At 41.8% G+C, this 22,109-nt stretch overlaps 1 protein-coding gene across 1 annotated transcript in view; it reads left to right on the forward strand.

The window, feature by feature from the left end:
* The window catches only part of Agpat1 (1-Acylglycerol-3-phosphate O-acyltransferase 1), a 28,952-nt gene extending 15,241 nt beyond the window's left edge, over positions 1-13,711 (forward strand). The window contains exon 6 of the mRNA XM_076206657.1: positions 5,208-13,711. Coding sequence (XP_076062772.1) covers positions 5,208-5,255 — 48 coding nt within the window. The 3' untranslated portion in view covers positions 5,256-13,711. The remainder of the gene's footprint in view (positions 1-5,207) is intronic.
* Positions 13,712-22,109: the final 8,398 nt, after the last annotated feature.

Raw genomic sequence — 22,109 nt, forward strand, 5'->3', positions numbered from 1 at the left:
AGATGGGTGTGGAGGAGGAATGGGGATGGTTCAAGGAGGGAGTCTTAAAGTGTGCAAGGATGGTGTGTGGAACAAGAAGGACAGGGGGAAATAGAAGAAAGGGTAGTGAATGGTGGGATGAGGAAACAAAGAAGGTTGTAGAAGAGAAGAAGCGAGCATTCACAGATTGGTTACAAAAGAGGACAGGGGAGTCATATGAGACGTACAAAGAAAAGAAAAGAGAAGTAAAGCAAAAGGTAAAGGAGGCAAAGAGGAGAGCAGATGTGAAATGGGGTAGGAGTATGACAGAAAATTTTGAAAGTAATAAAAAGATGTTTTGGAAAGAAATTAAGAGAGGAAGAGGAGGCGAATCAAGTAGGGAAGAAAAGGTAAAAGGTACAGATGGAGAGTTGATAATGGAAGAGATGGCAGTGAGGGGAAGATGGGCAGAATATTTTAGGGAGTTGCTGAATGTGAAGGAGGATAGGGAAGGAAAGATAGCTGCAGTGGGAAATACGAAGAAAATGAGAGTGATGAGTGAGGAGAATGGAGGAGAAATAAGGAAGGATGAGGTGAAGGCAGTTGTAAAGATGATGAAAGCAGGTAAGGCACCTGGTCTGGATGGATGTCATGCAGAATGTCTGAAAAAGGGAGGTTCAGTGATGGTGGACTGGTTGGTGAGATTATTTAATGTTTGCTGGAGAGAGGGTAGAGTACCGGAGGACTGGAGTAGTGCCTGTATAGTTCCTCTTTACAAGGGAAAAGGGGACAAGTGTGAATGTAGTAATTTCAGAGGGATTAGCCTGTTGAGTGTAGTAGGGAAGGCTTATGGGAGAATCTTAATTGAGAGGATTAGGAGAGGAACAGAAGGAGTAATTGGTGAGGAACAGTGTGGATTTAGGACGGGTAGAGGTTGTGTAGATCAGATCTTTGTGGTAAGACAGATATGTGAGAAAGCTATAGGAAAGGGGAAGGATGTTTTTTGGGCTTTTATGGATCTGGAAAAGGCTTATGATAGGGTAGACAGAAAGGCACTGTGGGAGGTTATGCAGATTTATGGGATAGGAGGAAAGCTTTTGGGAGCTGTCAAGAGTTTTTATGTGAGTAGTAGAGCATGTGTTAGGATTGGAAATGGAGAGAGTGAGTGGTTTGAAGTAAAGGTGGGACTTCGTCAAGGATGCGTTATGTCGCCCTGGCTGTTCAACTTATACATGGATGGGGTGGTGCGAGAGGTGAATGCTAGGGTAGTGAGTCAGGGATTGGAGATGGTTAAAGAAAATGGAGAAAAGTGGGAGGTGAGCCAGCTGTTGTTTGCGGACGACACTGCGCTTGTGGCAGGGTCAGAGGAGGGATTGAGGAAGCTGGTGGCAGAGTTTGGGAGAGTATGTGATAGAAGAAAGCTAAAGATAAATGTGGGTAAAAGTAAGGTGATGAGATGTACAAGGGGTGAAAGTGGCAGTAGACTGGAAGTGAACATTAACCCCTTCCATACGGTGCCGCACACGTAGGCGTCATGGACTTAGATCTCGATGGCAGCAGCCAATGCCAGCCGTACGACGTGTCGTAATAATACTCGCATCATAAAATATAGTCACCGCTTATATCGATCGTTCTCTCCTCACCCGTGAATTTTGATAACCATAGAAAATGCGATTACAAAAGAATTAGAAAGAATGTCATTATGGAGGGGCGACTACAATAAATATAATCAAGACGCCGATATGGCAGCCTCGCAAATACACTCGCTCCCCATGACGCCTACGTGTGCGGCACCGTATGGAAGGGGTTAAGGGAGAGCGACTGGAGGAAGTGGATAGTTTTAGATACTTGGGTGCAAGTGTAGCAGGAAAAGGTGGAGTGAAGGTGGAGGTAGAATGTAGATTGAGAGAAGCGAGTAAATGCCTTGGTGGTTTAAAGAGTGTAATGAGGAATAGACATTTGGGAATGGATGCGAAGAGGAGACTGTATGAAGGAGTGATTGTGCCAACAGCACTGTATGGGGCAGAAACGTGGAACATAAGAGAAGAAGAGAGAAGGAGTTTGAATGTGTTTGAGATGAGGTGTCTGAGAAGTATGGTGGGGGTTACTAGGCTAGATAGAGTGAGAAATGAGGAGGTGAGGAGGAGAACAGGGGTGAAAAAGGATTTGGGAGAGAGGGTTGATGAAAGAATATTAGGATGGTTTGGACACATGGAAAGAATGAGTGAAGAAAGACTAGTAAAGGAGGTATGGAAGGCAGATGTGGAGGGAGTGAACATGAGGGGACGTCCTAGGATGAGGTGGATGGATGGGGTGAAGGGGGCTTTGGGGAAGAGGGGATTGTCTGTTGAGGAAGGAAGGGAGAGGACGGAAGACAGAGGTGAGTGGAGAATGGTTGTATATGGATGATGTTGTGACTGCATGAGGAGGAATGAGCGGGGGGGGGGGTGGGGGGGTAGTATGTGTGAGTAAATTTTGACGCAGCCCGAAGGGATTTCTCCCCGTCCTCTCCTTATATGCAAAGGGGGACGGAGAGGGGGGGTCGCCGATTAAATGAAGCGGCCTTGCTGTGGATGTACTGTGTCTTGCGACACTGCTTCTGACCCAGGGCGGTGGGCAGGGTGCAGGGATGACCCGTCATCCAGGAGGTGCTCAGATGAGAGGAAGGGTGGGAGGGGTGTGGAGTGTATTTAGGGATGAAATGGGTGGGAGTGTTTTTATGCCTTTCCCTTTTTGGCTACCTCCCTTGGTAGGGGGAAAAAGCCTTGGTATATGTATGTATGTATATGTCAATTTATTATTATTTACTATTTACCTGTTTGTTTATTATTTAACTATACCTATGCATTTATTTATGTATTTTATTTGTTATTTACATTAGTATAGTTTTTATTTATTATTTTATTATTATGATTTTTTTTTGCATCTGACCTAGATATGGACCAAAAGGTCTCCTGTCGGCATGCTCCACCTTTGTAATCCTTTGTGAAGATGTGTTTAGAGAGTTGATAGCTAACACAGTGTTTAGGAAAAAAGTCCAGCATAAGTACACATGGGAGAGGGTGGTGGATGGAAGGGTGGTAGATATGGCTTTAATGGACTATATAGTGGTAACCAAGAGAAGAGTAGAAAGAGTTTTGGATTACATGTTCTTAGGGGAGAGAGTGGGGGAATATCAGATCTTTTTTTGGTAGAAGGTAAGTTGAGAGTGGAGGATAGATGGAGAAAGAGGAAAAAGACAAGGTAGGGAGGTGCTTAGAATAAACTGCTTAAATGGGAAAGAAAAGGAGGAGTACAAGAAGAAGCTGAGAGAAGAGTGGGAGGGAGTGAAGCATAGAATAGAACTAGGAGTGGAAGAGGAATGGGGATGTTTCAAGGAGGGAGCCATAAGGTGTGTAAAGATGGTGTGTGGAACAAGGAGGACAGGAGGAAATAGAAGGAAGGGTAGTGAGTGGTGGGATGATGAAGCAAAGAAAATTGTTGAAGAGAAGACACGAGCATTTACAGATTGGTTGCAGAATAGGACAAGAATCATATGAGAGGTACCATATACCAAAGGCTTTTTTCCCCCTTATAAGGGAGGTAGCCAAAAAACAAAGGCATAAAAACCACTCCGACCCATTCCATCCCCATCACACTCCGGTCCCCTCCACCCTCTTCCCTCCTTCTTATCTTGGCACCTGGATGATGTGTCATCCCTGCATCTTGTCCAGTCCACCATCACTGTACCTCCTTTTTTCAGACATTCTGCATGACATCCATCCATACCAGGTGCCTTACCTGCTCTCATCATCTTAACAACTGCCTTCACTTCATCCTTCCTTATTTCTCCTCCATTTTCCTCACTCATCACTAATTTTCGTAGCACTTCCCACTGCAACTACCTTTCCCTCCCTATCCTCCTTCACATTTAGCAACTCCCTAAAATACTCTGCCCATCTTCCTCTTACTGCCTTCTCTTCCATTATCATCCCTCCATCTGCACCTTTTACCTTTTCTTCTCCACTTGATTCACCTCCTCTTCCTCGCTTAATTTCTTTCCAAAACATCTTTTTATTACTTTCAAAATTTTCTGTCATACTCTTACCCCATTTCACATCCACTCTCCTCTTTGCCTCCTTTATCTCGTGCATTACTCCTCTTCTCATTTCTTTGTACCTTTCATATGATTCCCTCATCCTATTTTGTAACCAATCTGTGAAAGCTCGCTTCTTCTCTCCTGCAACCTTCTTTGCTTCCTCATCCCACCACTCACTACATTTCCTTCTATTTCCTCCTGTCCTCCGTGTTCCACACACTACCATCATTGCACCCCTTGTGACTCCCTCCTTGAACCATCCCCACTCCTCCTCCACTTCTGGTTCTACTCTATCGTTCACTCCCTCCCACTCCTCTCTCAGCTTCTTCTTGTACTCCTCCTCCTTTTCTTTCTCATTCAAGCTGTTCACTCCGAGTACCTCCCCACCTCCTGCCCCCCCCTCTCTCTCCACTCCCAACCCACCCCCACACCAGAAAATGATCCGACATCCCCCCCACTCTCTCCCCCCAGAACATGTACATCAAAGCACATGGCCGCAAAAAAAAAAAATAAAATAAAACCCACTCATCCACCCCTCCTGTCAGTTACCACGATCTCTACAACACTGGGTCAAAAACAGTGCAGCATGGTATAGCTCTTCCACAGCAAGACCTGGCAAGTGATCATACATACATACATACCGTAAATTGGGGGAAGTGCACACCTGCTGGAGGTAAATGCATACCCAAATGATTTTTTTTTTTTATTGTCAAAAACAGGTATGATTTTTTTTTTTTTTTTTTTTTTCTCTTTCTTTCTTTCTTTCTTTCTTTCCAGTTTGAATATCTAGCAGGTACTGTACATTGATGAGCACAAACCAGTGGTAACTGACATATAGATAAAAAATAGTGTGTGCACACTTACCCTCAGTAGGTGTCCCAACTTACAGTATATATGTATATACCAAAGGTCCTTTCCCCCTTACAAGGAAGTTACATACATACATATACCAAGGTTTTTTCCCCCTTACAATGGAGGTAGCCAAAAAGGAAAAGGCATATAATCATTCCCACCCATTCCATCCCTGAATACACTCCACAGCCCTCCACTCTCCCTCTCATCTTAGCACCTCCTGGACAAGGAAGTTAGCCAAGTGAAAACACACATAACAAATATCAATTAATTTAGAATGACCAACGAAATATATATTCCTTTTTTTTTTTCTTTACAGGTACACCAGCCATTTCCTTTAACAGATTCCAAAAAGAAGGATAGCTAACTAGGACTTGGCTAATCTCATCCTGTGTATCACTACTTTTCCCTTGAGGAGTCCAAGAACTATGTGCAACCCATAGCAACCCAATGGTTTCTGTGTCCATAAGCTGTGACTGGATAGGACATAGCTAGGGTAGATGTATGTAAGGTTGCCTGTCTCATTAGCTTGGTTACCCGTCTTGTTAACTACTAGGAGCATCTGTTATCTTGGTGAGTCATTTTAGCTTGGTGTGATGTAGGCTCCATAGTGACTTGATAATGGTATCCAGTGGAAGACAAGCTCTGAGGTCCTACACGTGCGACAAGTTCTGCAGTCATGTAGTCTGAAAGGTGTTTGATTCATATACAGATGCATTGACATCTTAGTCAAGAAGGGATACAGTCAACTTGTGAGGAAAGGATTTTACAAATTCAAGGAAAAAATACTTGAAGTCTTGTGAAAGTAGTCAATTTTTTTTATTAGGTGATAAGTCTGAGTTGACTGCAACTTAGTATGTTTCGCATTTGAAGATTCAACACAAATAAGTGCAATGATTTTTGTACAGTGGTCAGTACCCGAAACTGACGCTTTCACTTCTCTCTCACTTACTGGTACTCATATTTATTTAGTGTTGTTTTGTTTTATGTAAACACACTCAAGGCACAAAAAGAACTGGAAACCCAGCTGGCGACCTAAATTGTAGAACATTTAGTGGCCCAGGTGATTGTGTAAGAAAGAAGTCACACAAAAAAACGGAGTTATAGTCTTAGGAGCGAGTTGGATGTCAGCAAGTGGATCCAAGTCGAACTAAGCTATTATTTGAAAAAAGCTAAGTGTAGCATCATGTCAGATGTTTCATCTAGCTGAAATATATATTGTAATTATGTGATGTGGGATAAGTCTATATAGAGTCCAAGGAACAGGGATGTAAAAAAAAATTGCTCATAAAAATTTATGTGAAAGTGTTATTGTACATACAGTACAAGTATGTATTTACATATGCCAGTTTGTATATGCACAAATATGTCTTTAAAGGCTTGTTTCAGTTTATACACAATACACACACAAACATCAACACATAATATGTGCACAGGCACATGTACTTGCTGGTATAGTGGTCAGCATCGAGGGCAGTCTTGCTGCAGTCGAAAGTGCCCCACTTGGGTGGGAAAGTGTCTTGGTACTGCAAGCTGCTACTGTCCCCCTAGAACAAGGGGATGGGTGTGTGCTGTGTGTGAGATCATAGCATTACTCATAGGTTAGACAATATACAAGCTCTGAAGTCTCGCTTGGAAAGGTAATAGCTGTTGATCATGATTCTTGCTCATGCTCGAAGACCGTTGTGAATCTCGCACATAGTCACACACATGCCCACATGTACACATGTGCATATTATATGTATATATTTATTTTCTCTTCTTTCTTCATGAAGCAGTGACTGTTACCTGCCCCAACAGTCCAAGCACATAACGTAAAGGTAACGGTTCCAGCCGCAACAACACGCCTCCTGACATATGCTCCTCACCTTCTTTTTCATTAAGGGTTTGCCATCCTATCCATTACTTGTCCATTCTCCCAAAACCAAAAGAAAGGGGAATGTTGGGAGTAGTTTCTTTGCCCCCACTTATATACATACTGTATATTTATTTCTGCATGTATATTTGTATATGTACATGTATGTGTATGTAGGTATAATATATATATATATATATATATATATATATAATATATATATACATACACACACACACACACATGTGCATGGACACACATACACATGAAATGTACATAGTTATAAACCCACAGATGTGGGTGACATAGAGCAATTGAAAGGTCGAGGTTATGATAAACTTAGGTAAAGTAGGAGAAAACACACCCAAATACACACATGCACACACACACACACACACACACACACACACACACACACACACACACACACACACACACACACACACACACACACACACACACACACACACACACACACACACACACAGAATGGTGGATGTCTGGAACAAATTGGACAAAACAATAGTATGTGCAAACACTGTACATGAATTTAAGAACAAACTAGATGTTGCCAGATACAAAGACAGGACACCGCGAGCATAGCTCCCCCTCCCATAGAATACAACAAGGTAAATACACACACACAGCTTGCTCATGTGGTACTGGGCTTGCTTGCTAACCAGGTAGTCTTGAGTTTGGTCCACACCCAGGGCTGAAAACGATCACAACACTAAACCAGTATCTCACTCTGTTGGGCAAAGATTTTGTGTGCATGTGTGAGAGAGAGAAAATCACAGCATTACCCATAGATCAGGCAATAAATGAGATCTGAGCTCTTATTCGGAGGGTAATAGCTGTTGATTATGGGTCCAACACATGATCCAAGACCATGGTGATTTGCACACACACACACACGACTCAATGGTGGTGCAGTGGTAGCATTTGTGGCTGCCAGTACGGTGGTCTGGGTTTGAATCCTGCCCAGGGCTGAAATAATTTTGATATCGCTGCACTGTGAGTCATTACTCCAACTCTCATGGGTAGAGTTAGGGGTGTGTGTGCATGTAAGGTCACAGCATTACCTATAGATCAGTCATATATGAGCTCTGAGCTCTCTTCCGGGAGGGGAATAGCTGTTCATTGAGTCCAACACATGATCCAAGACCATGGTGAATCTCACACACAGACACACACACACACACACACACACACACACACACACACACACACACACACACACACACACACACACACACACACACACACATATGCGCACAGTCAGTATGATATTTGATGAAAAAGAGATAGGACCCTGTGAGTGTAGCTCCTTTCCAGTATTTAACAATCAGGTAAATACACACACATGATTAGTGATAACTTGTCCCTGACTCACAGAATAATAGATTCCAAAGAACTCTAGTTAGTAGAAGAATAGTTAGGCTTATTAATGAAGGCACAATTCATTAAATTCAAGAAAAATATAATGTCTATAGATAAATGAATGATAGTAAAGAAAATAAAGTAAATATACAAGCAATGTAAAGGAGCACCCACCCACAAAATCCCACAAATACAGATGCAGATACAACAGAGTTCTCTGACATTTACACACATATGAAGCAACACTTACATGCTTACAAACAAAAGCATGCACATGCAAATGGATGAAGTATACCCAGAACATTAAGAGAGTTTGAGAAAACTAAATGCTGTTTTATTGAAGAGAAAAAGAGAGGTTGCAACACTGCCTTGTTTCCATAGAACTGTACAAGGTAATGCACACACACACACATACATACATGGAAAGAAGGAGTGAAGAAAGATTAGTAAAAGAGGTGTGGAAGGCAGAGGTGGATGGAGTGAACATGAAGGGGCGACCCAGGATGAGATGGATGGATGGGGTGAAAGAGGCGTTGAGCAGGAGGGAGATGTCTGCCGAGTAGGGAAAAGAGAAGGCAGGAGATTGGGGGCGAGTGGAGAATGGCTGTGTATAGATGATAATGTGATGTAAGGAAGGGAGTGCATGGGGGATGGAGGGGTTAGGGAGTGATTATGTGTGAATGATGTTTTGGTGCATGAGGGTGGTCCCTAATTAAATGAAGTGGCTTTGCTGTGGATGTGCTGTGTCTCGCTGCATTGCTTTTGACCCAGGGTGGTGGGCAGGATATTGGGGTGACCTGTCATCCATGAGGAGCTAAGATGAGAGATAGGAAGGGTTGGTTGAGGAGAGTGGCATGGGTTGGGATTAAATGGGTGGGAGAAGGTATATGTCTTTTGACTGGCTACCCCCCTGGTAAGGGGGAAAAAGCCTTTGGTATATAGATAGATTATATACATATATACACACACATATAGAGATTTGAATATGTTAGAGTTGCAAGTTTCTAATTGAAAGTCAAAGCAACAATTATTGCATTTGCAGTGAGAAATGCATAACTAGTATACATAACTGTCAAAGTAAGGCTTGCCCTATCTTTTCATTATTTACCATTTATATTTATGATTAACACAAGGAAGTCATCATTATAGATTGATTGATTTGGTTTAACTTCACAAAAAGATATATATATATATATATATATATATATATCAGGAGGGTAGGATGGTGCCCCTCACAGAGGACTTTGAAGTGTGGAATTTGATGAGCCATGCCCTTAGTCCAACTCGCTGGTGGCAGGGTTCGAACTGCCATCCCCTCCATCTTATCCACAAGTAACAATGCCCTAATCCATTCAGCCAGCAAGCTTCCCAGATAATCATAATTGCTGCATCAAGTTCCACTTAACCAATTGGACATTTCCAGTCTCACAGTAGCAATTAGTGGTTATTGAGCCCATTCATAGGCCATTTTGGAAAGAATTTTATGAATTCTTGTCTGTGTTGTATTATTGTGTGGGTGTGACCCACCAGACACCGGTTGTAGGGTGATGTCACTGCAACCCCACAAGGAAAATGGATAACATTTCTGTTACTAATTCATTCCCTAATTCTTCTAAAAACTAACTAGCCAACAACCTTGAATAATAATAATAATGTCTCAAATATCAACACAACCATTGGCAACAGTCCCTGGAACCTCCCACAGATCTCTCTGGGAAGATGTATGGAACTGGTTCTCACTGGCAGAAAGTAGTGGGAGGAGGAGGAGGGAACCATTTGCCAGTTGTCAGTTCTCCTTGTGTGGAAAGGCATAAGGAATACTATTGAAGTTGATAAGAGAGCTTGATCCCAGTGTGGAAACCAAGCATCAGCCCCTCAGGGCATCTCCTGATGGAGGTGGGGGGAGTTGATGTGTTTTGAAAATGCACAGCTGAACTGTCTCTTTTGCAGGACCACCACAAGGAGGTGCCTGTTTATTTTTACCTAGTGAACTACACCTCCTTTAAACTATCTCTTTGTAAATGTACACCTGACCACCTCAATTTTAAATGGTATATAATACCAGACCAGTACTTTTGTGACCACTTCCCACTCCTTCCATCTCTCACAGGCTCCTTTTCACCTCCACAACCTTATGGTCCCTCTCCCGTTTAAATGGGAAAACATTTCAAGTGGCATTATACACCTAAATAGCAGTAGACTTCTCAACACTCTGTACAACACTATCCTATGTCAAACTGTCAGTTTCCCCTTCACCAAACTAGGAAAAGACAGAACTACCCCCCCAAACAGCTTCCGTCCAATTGCCCCCACAAATTTCATCTGCAAGTACTGGAAAAAAATTTGTTGTTCCGACTCTCCTGGCAAATTGAATGGCATTCCCTTACATCTTTCCTCCAAACAAGTGTCTCTAGGTTGCAGTACCAAACAGAAATAACAGTTAGTACTACCATCTCGTGTTGGCACCCTCAGCAATGAATGGGCCAACAAGGCAACCCAAGATATGGCATCAATCCTCATTTGTGCCTCCTACCTGCTGCCTGCAACAGACTAGTATACTGCCCTCTTGTCCACATTTAAAACACATACATACATATACCAAAGAATTTTTCCTCCTTACTAGTGAGGTAGCCAAAAAACAAAGGCATAAAAACCACACCATTAAAAACACACATGGCAAAAATGCTAGGAACGCGTGATGAATTGTTTGAAGACAAACCCTAAATACATGTCCCTCTCACCAATGTAACTGACACTTGGACAGCACTAATGTAATTAAGAACAGCCATCATAAGACTGGAGACAACTCTACCACCAGCTTATGTGCCATCCACTCGCTGTACCATACTTACTAGAATCCCATACCTATAGAACCCAATGCAACAACCCATATTTCCCACCTACCCCCTCAAACAAGTCGCACTAGACCGAGTCTAATTGACGCAATGCCAGTATCCCCATCAGCTCTCCACATTTTTCTACAAGAGACATGTCCCCTTCCGAACTTAGCTCAGTAGTATATAAATCCATGACACATCAATATTCCTATAGCTTAAGAATACTCTACTCCCACTTCCTCCGTAAACCTAAAATATCTCTGTAGTAGTGCAATATTGTCCAGAAAGATAGAAGCACTGATGAAATGTGAGCAATGATACATGATAATATGGTTTAACATCACAAACTCCCCCTTATCGGAAGGCTAGGATGGTGCCCCTTACAGGGCTTTGTAGTGTGGAATTGAATGAACCATGCCCTTGGTCCAACTTCACTGATGGCAGGGTTCGAACTGCCACCCCCTCGACCTTTGCCACAAGTAATGACGCCCTAACCCACTCAGCCAATGAGCTTCTATATAACCGTAATTTTGATTAAGTCTGATTAGTTTTTCTCCACTTTTTCATGCAAGAAGAGGCGACAACTAGTGACATCTCTCCTCCCGGTAGCCAGTAACACAGACCCACATTAATACGTAACAGACAGCATCCCAAAGTTTCTCTTTTTAGAGGGCCACAAGAAGTCATAAGGACCATTGTTCACCACTGTATATAGAGGACCCTCATATTCACCTGTTGTTGGTCCCATGAACAGGAATTTATTGCATGAAAATGCTTTGTACTGGGACTCCCAGAACTAGTTCTGTTTCTGGTGAACATTAATGGTTCGAGATGGAATGGCTATTAACAACTATTGCTGATGCAAAATTTGAAAGAAATAGAAGACAGGGAATGACACAAAAGTTTCTGAAAAGTTGTAAAAACAATCTACAGTTTGAGTAATGTAGCAGCTGGAGTCAGTTGCCAATAGTTGCATTGTGAGAGAAATGGAGAAGAGTGAAAATAGAGCAAAAGGGATGTTAAAATAGGAGAGGATGCTATAAAGGTTATACACAGAGAAACCCCTGGATATAACTCTTCAAGAAAAGGATGAAACTCAGGAATGACAGTTTCTTTATATACACATACCTATATTTATATATGTATATATATATATATATATACACATACAAGTATATATGTATAATATATATATACATGTATATATATACACATATATGAGTGTATAGACATATATACACACACAGTATATAGTATTACCCATAGATCGGTTATGAGCTCTGAGCTCTCTTCCGGGAGGGAAATAGTTGTTGGTCATGAGTCCAACACATGATCCAAGAACATTGTGAATCACATACATATATGGCATGTCAACTTGTTGGGCAGTGATATCATCCAGTGGCATGTGAGGTTGGATGATGACCACTGTAATTCAGGAGAAAGCATCAGTCACTTGGTGGTTCTCCGGATCCAAGATGTGTCGCACATGACAGAAGAAATTGATGCTGTGCATATAAAAACGTATGAATACAGGACTACCAATGAGCATTAGTATGATGTACCAATGAACCACTTAATATTCAGGTTGTGCACAGAATATTGATGATAATTGTTGCTTCACATTTCACTAAGTGGAAAACCTGCAGACCCACAACAGTTGGCAGTGGTCCTTGAGCCCTCTCATAGATCTGAGAACAATCTTTGGACAGTGTTGTATTAATGTGGGGACTTCATGTTGCTGGCTGGAAGTAACCAATTGCCAATTATCAGCTCTCCATGTGTGAAAATATGTAGGAAATACAGGTGAAGTTCATAGATGTCCAGGTCAGAAGCCTCAGGGCTGTACCTCCAGAACGAGGTGATGGGTCTGATGGATTTTGAAAATAGGCAGCTCAGCTGTCCATCTTGGGGGACCATCACAGGCAGGTGTCCATCATTGGTCCCACATATACAAAAGAAACTAGTTCCTCAATTATTAACTTGTTTATTTGTTATGTTACTGTTCATAAGTAGGATGCTGTAAGTGTGGTTGTCAATAACCTGGGGACTTTTTGTTTGTTTAAATGTACAGTAAAACTTCAAAGATCTGGACAAATTGGGTTATTAACCCTGCCCAGGTTTCTAAGAAATTATATCTTTCTGAAGTTATAGGCCCCAACCTACCTCATACTAACCAAATAAATGTATTTTTAAGGGACCCACGACAAGTATGTGCTTGTGGTGGTCCTTAAAGATGGACAGTAAAGAGCTCTGCCCATTTTTAAAATCTAATCCAAAGCTAGAATGAGAGGGAGCTAAGGGTGGTGAATGGAATGGATGCATTTTTTTTTTTGCTACCTCCCTTATAAGGTTAAAAAGATATATATAGCTTCAATCCTCCAAATAAAACCACACTTCTGGGGATAAAAGGAATGGTGAGTTGGTGTGGGTAGGTGCATGCCTTGGCTGCCTACCTTGCTTATTAGGGGAAGAGTACTTTGTTATAGAGATGGATGTGACACGCACTCACTCTGGTACCTCATAACTCAGACTTAATTCATCTCTGGAGGCCATTCGAGTTATAAAACAAATTCCAATTTTTTATTTTATTCTTTGAATTTGAACATTAACGCAACACACGTAGTACAGTAGAATTTTTATTTTTTTACATTACATATTTCTCAGAAAATTGAAGTCTTCTAGGATAGTTTTTTTTTAAATATATTTAGAGAATGCAGTACCATACAATACAGTCGTTTTTGTGTTCAAGTTCCAAGTCAAGTTCAACTTCAGAGGCAGATTTTTCTTGGAATGATTGCATTCCAAGTTATTTGATCTTTGGGGTGTTCAAGCGAGAGAGTACCAGTGTGTGTGTGTGTGTTTGTATGTATGTATGTATATAGATACATAATATTTACATTGACCACCCCTTCCATCACAGCACCTTGGGATGAAGGGTCACCTCCTTGCCACATTGCATGGATTATGATGTTATAACAATAAGAATGTGTGCTTTATGGGCTAGCATGAGATTCCCAAACAAAGACAATAACCCATTACCTCAGATCGAGTTTTGATTATGCAGCTGCCTTTTGGAGCCTGTGCAAGAAGAGCAGCAGCACTTTAAAATATTCTTGCTATGGGTTCCAGGGCTGTAAGGCTGTTTACAGTGTTTGAAAACTGGGGCAATGAAGGAAAATAGGAGAGGTGCTATATAAATGTGGATTTAGAAGGAAAATAGGCAACATATACAGTAAATGTACCAAAATAGAGGAATTTAGAGGAAAAGAAAGTCTGCATCCATTGATTAGTATTAGCAAAGAGAGGTTGTGATGTAAACTTAGAAGTGCAAGGAAAGAATAGCTTTCAAAGTAGTAATGGGTTATCTGTGGAGATGGGTGTGCTCAAAGTTTGTACCATTTTAAAGTTATGATAAATTGGTGGTTACAAAACCATATATATTAATTCATTCATGGGACAGGGTACCATGATTATGATCTCTGTTCAGCAAAACACAAATAGATAAGCATTATATATATATGTATAGTATGTGTGGTACTTGTCTGCACAGGTGTGTTTGTGTATGTATGGTATACACAAATATGTATACTGTATGAATATATACTTGATATGTAGCTCATTTGGTGGAACACAAATGCCAATATGGTGATCATGAGTTTGATACTGAACAATGGACATAGTTAAAAAAGTACAGTCCAGCTTTGTATTTCAAGACTTGGAAAGGGGAGAGTAATCTGTTGTGGTTTGAGCATGTTTATTTCCCGTCAACTTGAGACCTGCTCAACATCAGTATCACAGAACACCAGTGCCATGAGGAAATTGGTTCCAGCCTCTTTTATTTCTCTCTATCTCTTTGCGTGTATGTGAGTGTATGTGTGTGTGTGTCCTCTCACTACATTCCTTGTGACCATAGAAATAGTTGCAGGGTTCTACCTTCTGCAAGGGAGAACATAAATAGTGTGTGCATGCATGCGTGTCTTTCACCAGCAGCACCTTTTCACTGGGAGTTGGGGGGGATGGGGTGTCAGCAACCTGTCCTGAATGAGGGTGGGCTTTGCAGCCCCAGAACAAAATAAAGGAAGGAGGAGGTCATTTTCCTTGCCTCTTAAAATAAAAGGAAAAATTTAACTATAAAACCAAGTTAGAGAAAAATAAATAAAATTTTCTTATCCAAGTACAATTGTGTTTACCTTTCCCACTGGTTAGGGAGTGTTCCTCATCCAGAAAACCTTACCTCAGAGGAGCAGAGGGAGTGTATACATTAAAGCTTACATTTATACACCTCTGCCTCTTTAACGGTTCAACAACGTGACCCTGTTGCATGCTAGTGAATGACAGTATAGTAAGTCACATTTCAAGATCTTGTAGCCCTCTACATCTTGTTTCCTGCCCAAAAATGAGGCTGCTTCACAACTTCATCATGTTGGCATCCATCTGGTAGTTGATGCTGAGAATGACTGACAATAAGACTCGCTGTCAGACTTTTCTCCCAGAAACCAATAAGTTCATTCTTCCAACTAAGAACCAAATGTTTTGGTGATAGTGCATAATAGTTTGGTAGGGAAATGGTGATTTCTGGAGGTCCTTAGACACAACCTGCACATATGATATTGTAAGCCCAGTGGCACTCTATGATGGGACTGGAGAGCAGGACTGCTTGGCAGCAGACATGACTTAGCAGCCATATTCAGGATCCACTCTGTTCACCCCACATAGGGAGGGAGCTAGAAAAGGTGTCTTAAACATAGCCTCTTGAAAGTCAACCTGTTTGGGAGCCACCCCAATTTAGGTCACTCATAATGCAGCAGGAATAGAGGGGAGCAACAACCCTTTCAAAATCAAAATCCTTCTGTAGCATTCCTGACACATTTCACAACTCTCCCCTGTGACCAGAGCAAAAATGCCCCTTCCCCCAATCTTTAGAATAATCAACAGTTTTAACATTGAAGCAGTTGCCCACCCTCCCCAAAGAGGGTAATAAATGTCATTATTAATAAAAACAAGTACCACAATGACTACAACCATGATCCCACTGACATTGCCCTTCCAAGCTTAACCAGCCCAGCAAGAAAGCGACTTGATCCACACCAAGAAAAAATGCACCCTGAGTTATCAGTACCTAGACAAGTGCTCTGAAAATTAGAATACCCAATAGTCTTGGTTCTAAAACCTACAAACAATGAGTCAATGACAAAGAAATGTTCCACAAAGGTATATGATGAATTTGAAGACAAATGTGGAACCCCTATGATATATGTGGGCCCAAGAAGCTTTAACAATAGAACTATAATGAATACAGTATACTAATCTCAAAGCCTTGATAACCCTGTCAGATATCCAAACATAAAATCCACATAAAACATTTGATACCAGGGTGGATGCAAAAAGAGACTACATAAAGTGATGACTGTGCCTATGACATTGTGTGATGAAGTGTCTGAGAAATATGGTTGGATAGAGTGAAATGAGGAGGTGAGAAGGGGTAGAAAGGGAGCTGTACTTTGATGTGTGTATTCATCCCTCAACATACTTCTATTTATATACCAAGAGCCAGTCATGGCATGAACTCGCTCCCACCCATTCCACTACCATCCACCATGTTTTCCTCCCTCTCATCATAGCTCCTCATTGATAAAGGGTCATCCCTGTTTCCTGCTCACTGCTCTGGTCAGAACCAATGCAGCAAGATATAGCACATCCACAGCAGGGCCATTTCATTTACACATCAACCTTCACTCTCTGTCATCTCATCTAGAAAACACAAATGAGGAGAAATCCCTTCTGGCTGCACCAAAATATCATCCATAAACAACCCTTCTCCACTCACCCCTATCCCCTGCCATCTCCCTTCCTTGCTCAACAGACATTCCCCTCTTGCTCAACAGATGTCCCCCTCTTGCTCAGTGCCCTTGCTCATCACCTTCACACTTACCTCCTGTAACATCCTTGGGTTTTTTTAGGGCTAATCTTGGTCACTTGCTCTGATTAAGCAATCTCTCCTAGCACATGCCCTCGAGTCCAGGTTCCTGACATGTACCCCACAGTGCCTGGTGCACAACTCTCTCACTCAGGGGCAACTCTGGACTAAATTGTCAAGTCACAGATTTGGCCCAAACTTACCCCAGAGTGAGAGAGTCAAGCAGGGTACACCAAGAGATGGATGTGAGGAGCCTAGGTCCAAGGGCCTGTGCATGGCAATCATCCAAACTTATGGCTTTTCCTCAGATTTTTCACATTTCAGCCTCTGGCACCAGTACTGTTGGCCTGAGTGGTGTCCAAGTGGATTTTTTTCATTTTGGGATAATGTTGGTGACCTTTTCCAATTGGGCCACCATCTCACCCACAGGTGGACTACCAGGCCTGCTGCTGATTGCACTTGGACACCACTCAGCTTATAGGTATGGGTGCCACAGGTATACATACATACATACATACATATACCAAGGCTTTTTCCCCCTTACAAGGGGGGTAGCCAAAAAGAAAAAGGCATAAAATCATTCCCACCCATTCCATCCCTGAATACACTCCACACCCCTCCACCCTCTTATCTTAGCACCTCCTGAATGACGGGTCATCCCTGCACCTTGTCCACTGCCCTGGGTCAGAAGCAGTGTCGCAAGACACAGCACATCCACAGCAAGGCCGCTTCATTAAATCGGCGACCCCCCCTCTCCGTCCCCCCATTGCATAAAATGAGAGGACGGGGAGAAATCCCTTCGGGCTGCGTCATATTTTGCTCACACATACTACCTCACCCCCCATCCACCCGCCCATTCCACCTCATGCTATCACATCATCATCCATATACAACCATTCTCCATTCACCCGTCTTCTGTCCTCTCCCGTCCTTCCTCAACAGACATTCCCCTCTTCCCCAAAGCCCCCTTCACCCCATCCATCCACCTCATCCTAGGACATCCCCTCATGTTCACTCCCTCCACATCTGCCACAGGCAGAAATGTAAAAAATCAGAAAAAGGGCTCAACTTTGGCAGGTTGCCACATACACATCCTGAGTCCAGATTCCTCATCTACCTCAGAGTGCTCTGTGCATGACTCTCCCTCTGGGGTAGGTTTGGACCAAATTGGTGGCTTGAGGATTTTCAGCAAATCCTGTGGTTACCTTTGAATATTTTTTTTCATTTGGGGGTCATTTTGGTGACTTGCTCTGATTGGGCCACCATCTCGCCCACAGGCAGGGGGCTACCAGGCCTGCTGCCAATTGCACTTGGACACCACTAAGACCAAAGGTACGGGCACCATAAGTGGAAATGCAAAAAAAAAATCTCGATTTTGGCAGGCTGCCACGCACACTTCCTTGGGTCCAGGCTTGTCACTTCTATCTCTGAGTGCTCTATGCACAACTCTCTGTATCTGGGGTAAGTTTGGGCCAAATTGGTGACATGACAATTTTTTTCAAATTCCTTGGATTTTACTCAGGCCAATGGTATGGGTGCCAGAGGTGGGAATGTGAAAAATCAGGGAAAAAAAAAAAAAAAAAAAAAAATATCAACTTTGGTAGGTCACCACACACACACACTCTTGGGTCCACATTCCTTGCTTCTACCTCAGAGTGCTCTATGCATGACTCTCTCCCTCTGGGGTAAGTTTGGGCCAAATAGGTGACCTGACAATTTTCGGGGTCATTTTGGTGACCTGCTCTGATGATTGGGCCACCATCCACCCACCAGCCCTGCTTCCAATTGCACTTGGACACCACTCAGGCCAAAGGCACAGTCACCACAGGCAGAAATGTGAAAAACCAGAAAAAAGGCTCAAATTTGGCAGGTTGCCACACACACAACCTCACATCTGTCACAGTGCTCTGTACACAACTCTCTCTCTCTGGGGCAAACCTGGGAGAAATTGGAGATTTGACGATTTTCAGCAAAGTCCATGGGTCCCCCCCTTTTATTTTTTATTTTATTTATTTATCTATTTATTTATTTTTTTTTTTTTTGTGACCAGCTGCCGATTGGGCCACCATCTCACCCCAAGGGGAACCAGGCCTGCTGCAGATTGCACCTGGACACCACTCGGGCCAAAATATGCACTACCATTGCAAACTACAGCTATTCACACAACACTATACCCAACAAAGACTCAACAGTTATAACATCACACTGGCCATTCATACTTCTGTGCATGCCCTCCAATGTCATGGAATGCTTCATCACACCACATAACCCCTGGCTGAATCACATGGTTTTAGACCACTACACTCCACAAACACTCTTCTGATAAACCTCACACAGAGATTTTGATGGCGACAATTCATATAAGCCCCCACATAGAACATTTCTCATAACACTAAACATTAGTAAAACTTTTGATGCTATACCGTCATAATCTCACAAAATCCGTAAAACAAATGTGCACAGTAATACCAAAAGATGGCTGGCCAATCAACTAGCATATGTGTCACATAATGGTCAATCATCCCACACCAGAAACTTTAAAAATGGAGTACCACAGGGCTCAGTTCTATCCCCTACACTCTTTAATTTATACATCCACAATATACCCACACCTAGCACCTCAGAAAAACAAATCTATTCTTACTCAGACAACATAACAATTACTTGTACACATTATGATTATAATGCAAAGCTGCACAAATACTACAACCATACCTTGACACATTCAAAACCAGGTTCACTACAAAATTATTCAAAAAGCCCCAACCAAATCTACAGCCACACTTCTCACCAATCGGACAGCAAAACACAAATATATACCACAACTCCATATCAACACTTTCATACCACACACACATACACCCAAGATTCTTGCCAAACATACAATACATCCATGTCATTCAAACCACACATTACAAACATAAGGACTAAATGTACACTTAGACTTAACATGCTTTAATCAATTGCAGGGACATTTGGACAAAACAAAAACTATTACAACAGTATAGGTACAGGCACATTATTTTCAAAAAAATTTAACCCTTAAATTAATTTTGCATATGAAAGACAATTTTATTAGAAACAAAATGCTTTTTATCTTTTTAAATAGCTTGAAAAATAAGGGATATAATTTTTTGAATTATTTCTTTAGCCTAAGACACACCACAACACCTTACAGACCATACACAGCAAAGCCATAAAGACAATTACAGGCTGCATAAATATAACTCCTACGCACCATGAAATGAAAGTCCTCAAAAACAAAGATCACCCTGACATGAGAGGCACACAAACACTTGTCACAGCTTCCACAAACACAGCACACCCACTACACACCAAAAAACATCAAAACATCTAAATACCTACATTACTCACAAATACTCTCTTCACTTCCAATGCAACCACCAGACACCTGCCTCCAGAAACATATCCATAATCATATCACTTCCTGCTCCATCAACAAACTGAAAGACAATATATTGCTGAATGCCAGACCCCCTGATATCCGTCCCTCTGAATCTTCTCTCCCCCAAAAGGACAGAGTCCACCTGGCCAGACAGTGGTGGAGCCACCATCCTGCCCTTCTAAGCTACCAGAAGAGGCTGGATGACCGCATCACAGATCACAGATAACTCTCTAGGATGCAACATTTCACCCTATACTATACAACACATTATGGAAGACTGCTTTGTACACAAACACATACGCCAACAACACAATATACACTCTACAAAGGATTTGTGGGAAAACCCCATTCTACCCAAGGCATTCCTCTGGAAGAGGCGACTGCTCGGCCTGACAGTTTAGGGAACAACCATCACCTTCACTTCAAACCACTTGCTCTCACCATTCCCAATCCTAATACAAGCTCTATTATTTATGTAAAAATTTGAAACTGCCCTTAAAAAGTTTGACCTTCCCTAATCTCATATATATGAAATACCACACAATGCCTTCTTGTGTACCCTTTTATTCATATAAATATACAAGTTTCTGGTGTGGGATGAGTAAATGCTTTGGGTGATTAAAAAATGTAATTAGAAATCGACATTTAAGAATGGATGCTAAGAGGAGATTGTATTTACCTAGTTGTATTTTGCGGGAAGGGGAGCTATGCTCGTGGTGTCCCGCCTTGTATCTCGCAGTGTCTAGTTTGCTTTTAAACTCATGAATGGTTTTTGCGCATACTATTTCATTATCCAATTTGTTCCAAGTGTCCACTACTCTATGTGGAAAACTGTTTTTTTCTTCAGTTCTCTTCTATAGCTATGTTTTTTTTTTTTTTCGTGTCCTCTTGTCCCAGTTTAGTAAGTCCTCTCTATCGAGTATCTCTGTGCCTTTCATGATTCTGTAGATGGTCAGTAGGTCACCTCTCGTCTCTTCTTTGCTCCAGTGTCGGTAATTCCAGTTTAGCCAATCTCTCCTCATATGATAGGTTTGCAAGTGCAGCTGCCATTTTTGTTGCTGCTCTCTGGATTCTTTCTATTTTCTTTATATTCTGTTTGGTACTGGGTGACCACAATGTCACCGCATACTCTAGTATCAATGTAACCAATATTTTTTTTATCATGTCTTCGTCCAAGTATGCAAATGCCACTTTTATTGATCTTAGCAAGTTGTAAGCCTCCCCGACAATTTTGTTAATCTGTTTATCATAGGACAAGTCGGTTGTGATAATTACCCCCAAATCTTTTTCGGATCCTGCCTTCTTTACCTCCTTGGTTCCAATTGTATATTTTCTTGATATTCTGTTTTTGTTTTTACCAAACTCCATTATGCTACACTTCTTAGTATTAAAGTCCACTTCCCATTTCTGACTCCAGTTCCTTACCTTATTCAGGTCTTCCTGCAGTGCTTCACAGTCCTTATCAGTTTCTATTTTCCTTAACAGTTTGGTGTCGTCTGCAAAGAAGCTCATGTAACATTTCACATCCTCGTCCATGTCATTCACATAAATAGCAAACATTGTTGGTGCCAATACAGATCCTTGCAGTACTCCACTGATCACCTCTTTCCAATCTGAATATTTTTCTCTGAGCACTACTCTCATCTTTCTACCAGTCAGGAAGTCCTCCATCCATTTTAGTAGGTTCCCTCCTGTCTTCAATTTTTTTTTTTCTTTTTTTCGTAATTTTCTGTGTGGTACTTTGTCAAAAGCTTTTTGCAAGTCTAGGAAGGCACAATCAGCCCATCCATTTCTTTCTTGCACAATGTCTATTAGTCTTGAGTAGA

Source organism: Oratosquilla oratoria, chromosome 23 (genome assembly GCF_046742065.1).
Source record: "Oratosquilla oratoria isolate Oo_2021 chromosome 23, ASM4674206v1, whole genome shotgun sequence".
Taxonomy (NCBI): domain Eukaryota; kingdom Metazoa; phylum Arthropoda; class Malacostraca; order Stomatopoda; family Squillidae; genus Oratosquilla; species Oratosquilla oratoria.